Source organism: Sander lucioperca, chromosome 22 (assembly GCF_008315115.2).
Source record: "Sander lucioperca isolate FBNREF2018 chromosome 22, SLUC_FBN_1.2, whole genome shotgun sequence".
Lineage (NCBI taxonomy): Eukaryota > Metazoa > Chordata > Actinopteri > Perciformes > Percidae > Sander > Sander lucioperca.
This window is the reverse complement of record NC_050194.1, coordinates 27,298,012-27,311,130: the sequence shown is the minus strand read 5'-3', so window position 1 is coordinate 27,311,130 and position 13,119 is coordinate 27,298,012. Positions and strand designations below refer to the sequence as shown.

The 13,119-nt window shown below is 41.8% G+C and overlaps 1 protein-coding gene across 7 annotated transcripts in view; it reads left to right on the top strand.

The window, feature by feature from the left end:
• The window catches only part of LOC116067423 (rho GTPase-activating protein 23-like), an 89,972-nt gene that overhangs the window by 49,854 nt on the left and 26,999 nt on the right, over window positions 1–13,119 (top strand). For 3 of the 7 annotated variants that reach the window (XM_035997434.1, XM_035997439.1, XM_035997435.1), the window contains exons 1-2: window positions 3,891–5,233; window positions 12,155–12,346. In XM_035997434.1, the coding sequence (XP_035853327.1) occupies window positions 5,018–5,233; window positions 12,155–12,346 (408 nt within the window). In that variant the 5' untranslated portion in view covers window positions 3,891–5,017. Of the gene's footprint in view, window positions 1–3,890; window positions 5,234–12,154; window positions 12,347–13,119 lie in introns of those variants that run through there. The other 4 variants (XM_035997438.1, XM_035997436.1, XM_035997437.1 and 1 more) reach the window with 3 other exon arrangements.

Here is a 13,119-nt window from a genome sequence, read left to right as displayed (position 1 = left end):
TCTGTTGAACTGTGCATGCTACAGTAGTTGCCTGCTTTAAAGTAAAGCTAAAACGTTGGTTAAAAAAAGTCATATCTAATTAAAAAGGGAAGATAAAAAATGCAGGCACAGGTAACAGAGCGCATCCTCACAGGATGGCGCCCCCTGTAACATTATTTGTGACAACTTCATTTTCTATACGTGCCTACCGTGCAACTCTACAGTATGAATAAAGAATCACAATTATTGTTCTGTCAACAACATGGTTTTACCTAGTCCGTTCAATCATCAAAGCAGTACAAAGAACTAGGGGTGGGAATCACCAGAGGCCTCACAATACGATATCATCACAGTACTTGTGTCACAATACGATACTATCGCGATTTTAAACATATTGCAATATTCTGAGATATATTGCAGTTTATTACCTTTTTTCCAACTTCAAATTTTTCCCAATTTCAAATGATGTCCCCAAAAGGAAACTTTGTCAACATATGTTTTATCTAAAAAGATACATTTCTCTGTTTGTTCATCTCACTTCAATTTTATTGCTGCAAAATGGGATTGTCAAGCAGACAAACTGACCAACACATGTATAATAATAATAGATCCATACTTGGTCTGTGTATCGATACAGCATTGCCACGGAAAGTATTTGCTCAGGCTAAGGTGAATTACGTGAGAATGATTGTCCGTGGCACATGGGTTAAAGGTGCACTATGAGTTCCTGCATGGTCACTTCTGTTGACGTTCCAAGTAAATTCCAAACAAAACAGAGCAAGCTCGCCCCTCCCCCATGTTTCCGTAACTGCCGTGACTAACTGTCACTAACCCCCACCCCCTCCCCCAACCATCTTGTCAGTGATTGGCTGGCGTGGTTTGTTGTATTCTGGGGCCTATCCTGTGCCCCTAGTGTTTGTTTGACGTTTACAACCCTGTGTTGTCTCCCGAGACCGGGCTTTTTCACGGTGTGTTCAGGGGGCAGGCAGCTAGCGGATCAAGGAGAGATGCCTACGATTTGAGACAAAAATGAAATTGCGCTGAAACCACGCAGGAACTCATAGTGCACCTTTTAAGTTTGATTACCTGTAGCCTGAGCAGAGACAGTGCCAGTGAAGCACAGTAGCTGCTGCCTTATAGAACAACGCCACCTTTATGATATGCTAACTGAATGTTAACTAAACTAGCTAGCATTAGCTAACTACAGGGCGTTTCTCAACTCAGTTACCAGTAGTGGAAAGTAACTAAGTAGGACATTTGAGGTACTTGTACTTACTTGCGTGAGTATTTCTGTTTTCTGCTACTTTATACTTTTACCCCACTACATCTCAGAGGAAAATATTGCACTTTTTACTCCACTACATTTGTCTGACAGATTTAGTTACTAGTTACTTTGCAGATTCAGATTAACAATACAAAATATAATCTATAAATAAATAATGATAATATCAATAAGGCTTTATGAATTAATGATTGCTGCGTTGCCGCCAGAAAATTCCGCCGTATGTCCTTTTCCGCTGGATGTCCGTCCCCTTCCTCTGTCTCTGTGTTGGTGTTCTAACCTCTGGTGGATTTGTGAGGACTATGGTTAACTGCTCCTCAGATCTCTGCAGGGTAAATCCAGACAGCTAGCTAGACTATCTGTCCAATCTGAGTTTTCTGTTGCACGACTAAAACTACTTTTGAACGTTCACGTTCCACCAAAACAAGTTCCTTCCTGAGACTATTTTGCAGAGGCACCGTGGCTCCGTCCAGCGCTTAGCGCCGCCCAAGACAATTGTGATTGGTTTAAAAAAATGCCAATAAACCAGAGCACTTTTTTCTCCCATCCTGGAATGCTGTACTGCGGAGGAAGGTCTGGCAATGAGAGACTACAAGCTTCCCAGCAGTATGTAAAGTAAATGAAAATGAACTTCAAATGTATACCAGCTGCAACAATAAAACGATGAACACTGATGACATAATTTTTTTCACTACTCTACAGTTTACAGATCTGGTACGGAGTACGGAGCTCATTCCAGGTTAGCCTAGCGTAGCATGAAAGCTGTGTCAGAAATCACTCTTTCATTCACTCAATCACTATTCCCTGTCGATACTCAGTAGTTTATTCTATAGTGGGCAGTGAATTGGAATTTTTCCCATTTTGCATCATCACTTGCAGGTGAAATGTTGCATGACTGTAATTTTCACATCTGTCAAATGCAATGCAAACTGCTAGCCTGGCTCTGTTAAAAATATGCTGACCAACCATTTTAAAGCTTTAGAGGTGCTGGTAGGCATATTTTTGAACTTTGAACAGAGCCTGTTTCCCCCTTCCTCCAGTCTTTATGCTAAGTTAGGCTAACCATGTCTCATCTCCAGCAACATATTTAGTGGCATGTGATAAAAAGAAATTAAAGGTTTTTTCCATTGATCTGTTTACTAGTTTCACAATCAATTGATGGGGCCACAAATGTCAGAAATGACATTGGACTTGATTTATTCATGGATCTACAAAACATGTTTACGTGAGAACCCTCATTTCCAACATGGACCCAGATGTTACAAGCCAGACAAAATTTTACAAAAAATGGAACTATACAACTTTAAAATCAAAACCAAAATTGCACAAAATAATGAATATCCATACTAAATACAACAATAATAGATGATTTGCCAATAACAATTTCATTAATAACTTGGGGTAGGGGGAAAAAATCATTAATCATATGTATCGTGATGTTTTTGCGACAAATTTGAAAATGTATTCATTTCCCTAGAATCAATATTTTTTATATATTTTTGTACCAGTGATTCACCTAAAATGTCTCATGGTATATTGTCTCTAGAAGTGCATTATTCATCTTTTGTTTTTGTTGACGAAGGAAAATAAAATCGGAATACTCAATACTATCGATTCGCAATACTTCCAGAATCTCAATAAATTAAAAATCGCAATACAAATCCAAATGGCGCCCATGTATCGTGAAAGAATTGAATCGGGACAAAAGCACATCGTCCCAGCCCTATTAATAACCCTTAGGCTACTCCATAAATAAGCACTAGCTTCTTGTTTTTGTGAACCTCATGTTTAATAGAGTCAGTTCCACAGAACCGCACCAGAGTAAGAGAAAACCACTAATAACATAACATTACTACATCAGGCACTTTACACAAACGCTCAGTGGCCTCGGTGTTGGGGTCATGCGTGTGTGGACAGAAAAATAGTGAAACATGCTCATCCTAAGTTCCCAGAGACAAAGATGGCATTGCTTACAATTGCTTGTGCCCAACCAAACGTATCCCTTTCATATTACACGTAGGGAAGTATTTTTGCTTGATTATGTTTTGTTAATTAAAGGTGCTGTAGGTAGGATTGTGAAGATCCAGGACTTAGTCTAAAAATTTGAACATCGACAACTTCTCCGTCCCTCCCCCCTTTCTGCTAAAGCCCAAAACTGTCTCCTAAGCCCCTCCCCCCATAAGGGAGAATGAATGCGTGTGCATGAGCATTGATTGACACGCAGTTAGACACCCCCCCCCCCCGGCCCTGATTGTTCATCTGAACAGGAAGCGGTGGATTTTTGCAAATCTCACTACAGGCTGTAGGTGGAGCCAGAGGAGCCAGATTTATTTTAATGACCTGCTTCATGTAGTTCTACTGGAACATAGGGTCAGTTTCAGAAAATATGACACAAAGTTAGTTTTATAAGTCTCACCTACTGCACCTTTAATGTTCTGTCAATCTTCAAATTGATCAAATGATCGTTTTAATACACACAGTTTATAGTTCACCCTGGATATAAACAACAGCATCAGCCAGCAAGTTATGAGACTAAAAGGAGGAGACAGGGAGGAGAGAGAGAGAGAGAGAGAGAGAGAGAGAGAGAGAGAGAGAGAGAGAGAGAGAGAGAGAGCTTAACAAATGGGCTGGACTGTGTAGCAAAAGGATGAGAGGAATGTGACTGAGAGAGAGAGTGTGCGGGGATGTCAGCAAATATACCCAAGGGGGAGAGAGAGAGAGAGAAAGGAGGAGGGAGGACTATACTTAGACAGCAATAAAGATAGTCAGCCACAGCCACTGTACTATAGAGCATGGAGGTGGACACACTGGATCTCGTATCAACTTGGGATTGGATCCAATTCTAAAATCTGGTCTGACAACAAACTACCTTCTCAGCTCAACTAGTCCAGCAACAGAATTCAAGTGGTCTGGGATGGATTCGCCAGAAAAATCCAATGTCGAGCACTAAATTTAAGCCAAATCGCACAGCAGCAACTCTCCACTACTTCAGTGAAATGTGTGTGGTTTTTTTTTTCTGACATCAGGACAATTCTACTCTGAAAGCTTTGAAGAGGACTAGTTGACATTTGAGAGGGCTGTCAGCTAATGCTGCCACTGTAGTTACCCTGGGACCAATGCTGTTTCTAATGCCGTTTCACATTGAAAAAGCCAGGACGCCATTAAAGCCTAAGAAATCCTCATCTAGAACTGTGAACTGGACCAAATGACAGGTGAAAGAAGATGGGGAGAGCTTGAGATTTATATGGCTGTTTTGATCACAGAAGTTTGCCTCAAATTTCAAAGACAAGGACTGAGTCAAACTCAGATCGGCTAAAAATGATGACTAGCTCCAGACAGCATGGTAGAAAACTGGACAAAATATGACAAATGAAGTCTAATCCAACCCAGGGTCGTCATGGCTTGACGACCTATGTTTGAGACCCATGAAACCCGATCTCATGAGTTGCCCAAAAAAGCATATACACGAATAATGAAGCTCAAGCTAAATCCAACTCCAGGATTACAAATTCACACGTTCAAGACTTGGTGCTCTGCATCCACAGTGCTGATTGTGACACTTGAGTGGTTGACTTAATGTGTACAAGTGTGTTTTCCATTGATTAACCCTCGATTGTTGCTCCTGGCCATGATGCATCAAGCAGACATCGTGCGGAGGTGACCGGCTATTTCCGTTGTGGGGTCTGAAGCCTTGCGACCCCTGGTGTGTGTGTTCGCTGCACAGACAGTACATGTGCGTATGAATGTGGAGGTGCTATGCTGAGGGTGTCAGGTGTCGCACCAGCTCCGTCTGGCCACGAGTGGCGATTTCAGTGTTCTGTTGGCGTGGACTGCAGCGACGCTGAGCCTCGCTGTATCTGGCTGGCAGTTTTAAGGGGGGTTTCACCTCACACCTCACCCCGCCCAACCCCCATCGCATCACCAAGAAGGCGGGGCTCCCGGAGGGTCATACAGCGCCATCGCTTGTCCTGGGTAAGCGTTCTTTCACACTAGATTAGTTGATTCGGCGCAGGGTTGTGCGGCAGTGTGGGAGTGTCACCAAATGGCCCATTTGCGCGACGTCCTGTTGTGTCCTTTAATCCCCAGATGTAGCACAAGTAGACTTAACATTTCATAATTATTGTTTTCCGTCAGATTGTTTATAGATCTCGACATTTCCAGCGGAAGAAAGCATATTTCACAGTGAAAGAGAGAAAGAAAAGAGACGAACAACTGTGCCTTGTGCTGGAGCTTGTTGCAGGAAACCGTTACAGAAACTCCTGGGAAGTTAAGTGCTTGTGTTTTGTTTTTTAACCTCATCATATTTTTAAACTTTTTTTGTTGCAGCATTAGAGGAATTGAGGTTTCCTGTGTACTGTACGGGACTCTTGTACCGCCTCAGAAGTTGAATCTGCCTCAACATTTTGCCGCATGCCGCTGTGGTTTTTGCCACTTTTTCATTACCAAACTTCTTAAAGATGTATTATTCAGGGTTTTTTTTTGGCACTTTTTGAGGGTAGAAGGCCACAACAAGCTGAATATCATACAAATTTGACATATTGTGGCCCTATAAAGTTATGAGACTCAAGCATTCAGTAAAGATGTGGGCGGGAAAACAAAAAAAAAATGAGCTGAATGACTTTAAAACGCTCTGTAGAGCTTAAGGGAACTCCGGAGTTGGCAACACTGGGTACGTCACATAGACAGTTAAAGAAATGGACCACCAGATCCCGTTGCTCTGGACAGAGACCAGTGAAGGATATTAGAAGCACTTTGCCGGTGATGGCTGAGCGTTACTGAGCAGCCTCCAACTGAGCTTGAAGACGTAGATGTGACGTGAGCAACCTGTCTGAAAGTTGGAAGTCTTCTGGTAGCTGTGCCAAGAGAAATCTCAATCATTCCCAATCTAGCAGAGACGGAGAGCGTAGGTATATGTAAGGAGATAACATAGGCACAGGCTAATTATTGATCACTAAAATGATAGTTAACATTAGTAATTAAACTTAAACAGCTAATGTGAGTCCAAACTGCCTGCGAGCTTCTCCTGTACTATACGGTAATTCCTCTACTATGAGACAGTAAGTCGCGTGGTTATAAAACAGTCGTTAGCCTATTTTTACAAAAACGTCTGCTACGGAGCCATAACGTGAGATACAAGGTAATGGAGCCTTTTATACATTGTGTGTTTTTAGAAATAAACAATGGACAAATAAAGTCTTTAAACACTTCAGATGTAAAGTTATTCTCTGTCAAAATGACATCAAAATTAATAGTGGGATGCTAACGGCGGGTGATGGCTTGATAGAATCAAAATGGCGCCATAGGAGGTAGGCGTTTTGGAGAGAGGCTTACCCCCTTGGTACGTCACCACCAAGCGTCAACCTCTGGTGCTGAAAAATGAAGCCAATGCGGAAGTACCAAAAAGTGCAGTTCCTCCAATGGCCACTTGAGGCTGGCTCCAGAAGCAAGTCAATCCCCAAAGATCCCTATGTGTAAATGCCAGTTTCCAGCAGAATTAAACATGGTTACAGTCTGGGATAAAAAAAAAACAGTTTTGGTCTTTACGACAACTGCATGGGTGTGAATTTATTAATTATTCACCGGTTTAAATTATATTAAGGCTTAAAGTTAAGCATAATGAAGGACATGCCACTTTGAGTGACAGGTGGGCTGCTGTCACAGGCGAACATAGACTGTAGCCTTCATTCGGCCCGCCTAAGGTCCATCCACGCTCCACATCTTTGCATATTTTTGTTTTAGTAGGAAGGTAAACATGTTATATGCTTCATGTGGTCACAACAGTGCACAATTGCAGCCTGGGCGACATTGCACTGGGGTTCTTCGTAGGGTCTTAGCACCGAGCAGTGCACCTCCAAGATTTCTGAAACTACACAGACGGGGTCTTACAGACCGCGTTGCAATGTTCGGCTTGCCACAGGACCTGGAAGTGCATATTCACCGAATCAAAGAGAAGTTTTCAAAAAGTATACTAGTCTACAACAACAGAGCAAGACTACACAAGAGAGGAGGGCCGTTCTTGGAGCCGCTTTGACCGCAATCAGTATGAACGACCAGACGTTCGCAGGAAACTTGCACGCCATCCGAACCGCGCCGACCAAAAGAAGCATGAAGTAGGCATTAGCTGAGTTTCCGTTGTCTGGTAATTACCAGTCATTGACTGAAAAAAAAATAATGAGGACCGAAAATTTGAATTGTCTCCGGTCAGAAAGACCGGTGGAAATAATTCCCTCTGCACAATTAGAATTGTGTTAAAATAGGCTACAGGGATTTTCATATCTTTCGTTCTATTAAAACAATGAACCATCATACGTTGTCATTTAAAAAATGACTGTAGACTGTAGCGTATGAGATAAAGGAAAAACTACGTCACGTTCTCGCTCTGATTGAACAGAAGACTAGCGTAGATTTACAACATACGGCGACAAGCAAGTGGGAAAGTCAAAGCCCAAGCCCTGGCGAAACGGAAATATTGTGAGTTACTTCATAACACCAAGCAGCGGCTGGTCTAACGTATATGAAGCCAAGAATTTGCCAGCGAGGACGAGTCGGCACCAGCTACAGCCGTCATTAACGTTTGCCCTCTCTGCCTGTAGCATGTATCCTACATTTCAATAAAAATAGTATAAATCTACATCCGTTGATGATATTATTCTTTATATACAGTATAGCTTGCCTATCAGTTGTTTTTAAGCGCAATAAACACGGAAAATATTTGACCGGAACTTTTCCCATTTGACCGGTAAAATGAAACCTTACAGGTCACATGATCGGCACACAATTTTTTTCTAGCGGAAACTCTGGGCATTAGGTGATATCGCGCTCTGCCAAGATGGCAATGGCCAGAGCCGCACAGTTTGACACCCTTTTGGGTGACGTCACGGAGACTACGTCCATGTTATAAACAGTCTACAGTCACCCCGAGTTTCTCCTTTCACAGACCCATTGTTGATATAAAGATATTGATTGGTGCAGCTTTAAATTTGAATTATCTAGAAATATTACACATGTTCTGAAACTATCTATTCCAATTGGCAGTTGTTCCGTTGGACTGCAGTACTGTTCTGTGACATCAGTCCAGTGTACTGGACTAGCTGTTGAATTTGTCCGTGGTCCATCCTCGTACGTACTACGTAGTAGATTATATGCAGGTCTGGAAACAGCCGTGGCTGTCATTCTTCTGAAGGGTCCTCTTCTCCTATCTGATCTGATCTGATGACTGTGGACAGGTGTATTTCCTCCGGGGAGGCTTCTTCCGCCATCTTGCTTTAACCTTTCCTGTCTGCTCTGATCAGTGCAAGAGAAGGACACCGTTATTGACCATCCCTGTCCTTTTCCACCATGTGGGTGTCCTGGTTTTTATCACAGGGAGCCAAAGTTGATGTCATTGCTATCAACCTTAGGGGTGACTTTAACCTGTGTCAGGATAGGGGCTGCACAGTGGAGTCCAACAGAAAAGCTATTACCAGCCTGTCATCATCTACAGTTTGGAAGAAGATTTAGCACGTGGGGGTTGATTCATTCGAGGGTGTGTTATGCCATATCTCCTTTAGGTGTTATGTAATGTAGCACTGAGGGGGTTTGTTGACTAGCAGTTTGGACGGGAGATGTGGCTATTGTCCTCACTACGCACAGAGATTCATGTAGCCTTATATAAATTGTTGTGGGTGCATGCATACATGGGTGGGTGAGGTTGGTCTTTCACATCATCTGTTCAAGTATGCATCAAGGATCACGCAGTTTCCAACAGACACTGCTTGTATGTTGACATGCTGGTACAGTGACAACTGTTTTACTAATCCAGCTTCTAGTATACACTGTGTTTGTGAGTGTGTGTTATTACACAAAGTGTCTGTCAGTTTGTATTGTGTATTATTATTGTTAATTAAGCTCATTTTCCTGTGGTCTAAATGTCAGGTGAACTAAATCATTTCAATACCCAACAATAAAGGTCTGCAACTCAAATACTAAATCCATGTGAGCAAAATGAAATGACTAGTGCAGTAGATGGAACAGAGTAAATTGAGTGAGTGGCCCATGTTAATGAAGAGCTATATTTGAGTCAGCACAACAAGCCCTTGTCCTAAAAGCCCAATCAGGCCAAGTGTTCAGGACCAGGTAGGGACTCTTACAGAGACTAGGGTTACAGGGACAAATACATTAAGCAATAATATGCTTCAATTATATTTGTTCAAAGTTCCTTTTTATGAATGAGTGGGCTACATTAATAATAAAAAGTATGAGATTGGTAGTTGTTTGTAACATTTAATTCATTTCAGTTACAATACCAGTGGGACCAAGATTTTGACTGTGACAATGACAACAGTAAAACAACTACAAACAACTTTATCTTATTATCATTATTGTTAGTATAGGAGGTTATGTTTTCAATCGGTTTGTCTGTTGGTTTTGCATGTCAGCAGGTTTAGGAACAAACTATTGACCCGATTTTCATGAGACTTGGTGGAAGGGTGTAGCAGGGCCCAAGGAAGAACTTTAAACAGTCTATGGGAAGAACTCAATTAGGAAAGTCAAAAAAAGAAATGTAGTGAACCAAGCAACAGCCTATTGAATTACAGGGATTTGGATAAGGATGATGTCAGTGTTAGTTCTGTAGAAGAGCAGAGTTACAGGGAGAGCTGGCTAAACACATCCTGATATTCAATTAAACACACTCTGGCATGTCGGCATTTCACACTGAGTGTGTGGGCGAGGAAGGTGTGTGTGTGTGTGTGTGTGTGTGTGTGTGTGTGTGTGTGTGTGTGTGTGTGTGTGTGTGTGTGTGTGTGTGTGTGTGTGTGTGTGTGTGTGTGTGTGTGTGTGTGTTTGCATTCACTCATGTGTGAAATGTCACCTGCAGAGATGTCGGATGATGAGAAATCTAACAATGTACCAACCCAACTATCTCTCTGTCTCTCACACACACACACACACACACACACACACACACACACACACACACACACACAGATATGATGACTTCATGCTGTGGGACAACACAACTTCTTACACAGCCGCAAACACGCAGAAATGTCAGTGGGCAAGAATCCTTTTTCCTATTTCATTCTATTTGGATAACATATGTTACCTAATGCTATAAGAATGGGTCCTTTAGAAAGTTTGTAAAAGTCAGCCTGAAGTGTAAACCATAAAAATATTTAAATAAGATGATTAAATTATTTCAGCAGGGTTTTATATTCAGCTACAAATTAACCAACAGATTCTGTCCATTCACTGATATTAAAGGGTAACTTCGTTATTTTTCAACCTGGATGTTTGTGTGTCTGAGTGACCGATGGGAGCAACAATTTTTGAAATTGGTCCAGTATTAAGCAAAACAAGCTGCAGTGTAACATTGAAGTGTTTGTTTTGCCATTGACAGGCTCATATTAATATTCTAAGTGACAACATTATTTGATTTTTATGAAAGAGTAAGATGCTTTTTGTTTAACCAGAAACAGCCCCAAAATCTCCATCACCAAACCCACCAGACTCCATTCAAATAAACAGTAATTTTATCGTTGTAAAACACACTTAATTCAAAGTGGACAGAAACAAAATAAAACTATGAAAAGCCGTCTTGGTTCATCTTTCCACTGTTCCAACAATCACCACTCTGGTTTGGTTGAAATAAACCCTTAATTCACCCATTTACATGTGGAAATATGCTGGCTCTATACACGCTAAAAGTACTCATTATTTACATGTAGTCTGGTGATTTTGGCAATTGAGACTGTTTCTGGTTAAACAAAAATAATTTTACTATTTAACAAAAAAGGTCTATCTCTGTAGGGATCCTTTCCATAATGTTGTCAGACACTTAGAATAATAATCTGAGTCTGTCAGCGGCAAAAACTTTTAGTGGACGGAAATTGATGGTGCGCATTTGCCCTATCGGATTACAATGCATCCGGCTGCTGGTTACAGCGTTTTCGCTCAATATCGGACCAATTGGACACCAATGCATGGGAAAAGGGTCCAGATTGAAAATTCCAAAATTACCCTTTAAGACCAGGTCCGGTTAGAAAGCAAGTCAACACCACCAACACGGTTTGTTAGTGATTTGATAAGAGTTATAAATTATTGTTCCTTGTTTAACCATGTAAATGTAGGAAATACTGCTCTAAACTGATTGGCTTCCCTCTGTGGAAAGTGTGCGTCTCTTCCCTGTTCTCCTTGGAAGCATTCTTAGAGTCGAAAGATTCCCCACAGCGTGGCCATTCACTTCCTCTCTCAAGAAACAGACTTCCTGTCCTGTTGTTCCTCCATGTGTGTGCTTTTAGAGTCGTTGAATATGTTTTTGTTTAATCGCCCCCTCTCTAATGATCAACGTCAGTGTTGTTATGCAGATAACTATTTACGGTTTCCAGTCATGCGGAAGCTACAGTATATCCCTTTACCAAGGTTAAACATCATGTGGATTATCAACTGAATTGTGCTCGGTGTTGGAGATGTTTGGAGATGTCTCCTTTAGCCTATAGAATTATCAGTGGGTGATTTGAATTACCGTACACTCTTTGTGAATGAGCCCTAATAATGTCCTGTTGTTCTGACTGTTATTTATAGAGAGTATCCATTGTTGGCTGGAGGTAATAAATGTGATTATAGGTGGGGTTGTTGTTGAAAATAGAGCTTCCTCTTTAGAGAGAGGAAGTCTCTGAGAAATTCCTGGCATCGGTGCAATTCTGCCCATTCAATGGACCACATACGGCCACATCCACCCACTCACTGTTCCCTTCAATGCATTCAACTATGGATAGTTACACACGCTCACTGTACACACATGTACAGTACTTTCACAGGGTAAAGTTTTGTGAGCGTTCATTTCCCTAAGAGGAAAAGAAGAGCTGAGCGTTATTGATCTAAAACATTTTCTCCATCTTCTCTTCTCAATAGGCTAAAGGACGGAGAGATGGCATGGTGTCGTCCAATGAGAACAGGCGCAGGCCGCTGTCGTCGGGTGAGGTGGAGGGCCTGTCATGGCAGGGCCCACGGACAATTTTTGTCCTGAAGAACTCACAGGGATTCGGCTTCACTCTGCGCCACTTCATCGTCTACCCACCAGAGTCGTCCCTCCACAGCCTCAAGGTTAGCCGACTGCTCTCCGGACCTGGACACAAACGGGTTTATTTTAGCTCAATTTGACTTATTTCAGTTATTTGATTAAATCTGATGTTTACGGCAACTGACGGCCTTTGTAAAAATCTGCATCGTCCTGACCACAAGAACATAAGAAAGTAGGGCTGGGACGATGCACTTTAGTCCTGATTCGAATCTTTCCCGATACATCAGGGGTGGCGAACCTGTGGCTCTTGAGCCGTATGTGGCTCTTTGCCTGCTCCTGTGAGGCTCTTCCTGTGTGGCTGGGGGCTGTGTCATTGGTTGATTGTTGTTTTTAACTTTTCTGAAACATACAGTATTTCAGATAAGTAAAAAAAAAAAACACATTTGAATCTGCCAATACATTTTAAAATGGAAAATAATGCAGCAGAGTTTTGAGGACAGATTCTGCAACCTGAGGAAAAACAGCAGCCACAGATCACCTTCCTCGTTAACCCTTTCACTGCTGAATCCGACGGTTTGAAAGCCCCTTTAGTGACAAATGAGTGAGAGAGTTCTTCGAGTGGCCACAACCGAGTTCAAGCAAGACCTGAAAAGGATTGTGGATAACAAAGACGGTCAGGTTTCCCACTGAGTCAATCTAAGTGAGAAAAAAAAACTATGAAAACTGCTATGTATTATGACATGACATGACATGACATTAGATCTGGAAGACACTGTTGCTGTTGTAGTGTGGACGTGCATGTGTTGTGTGGCTTTTTGCTATGGTGCGTTTTTTTTGTGGCTCTTCATACCTAACT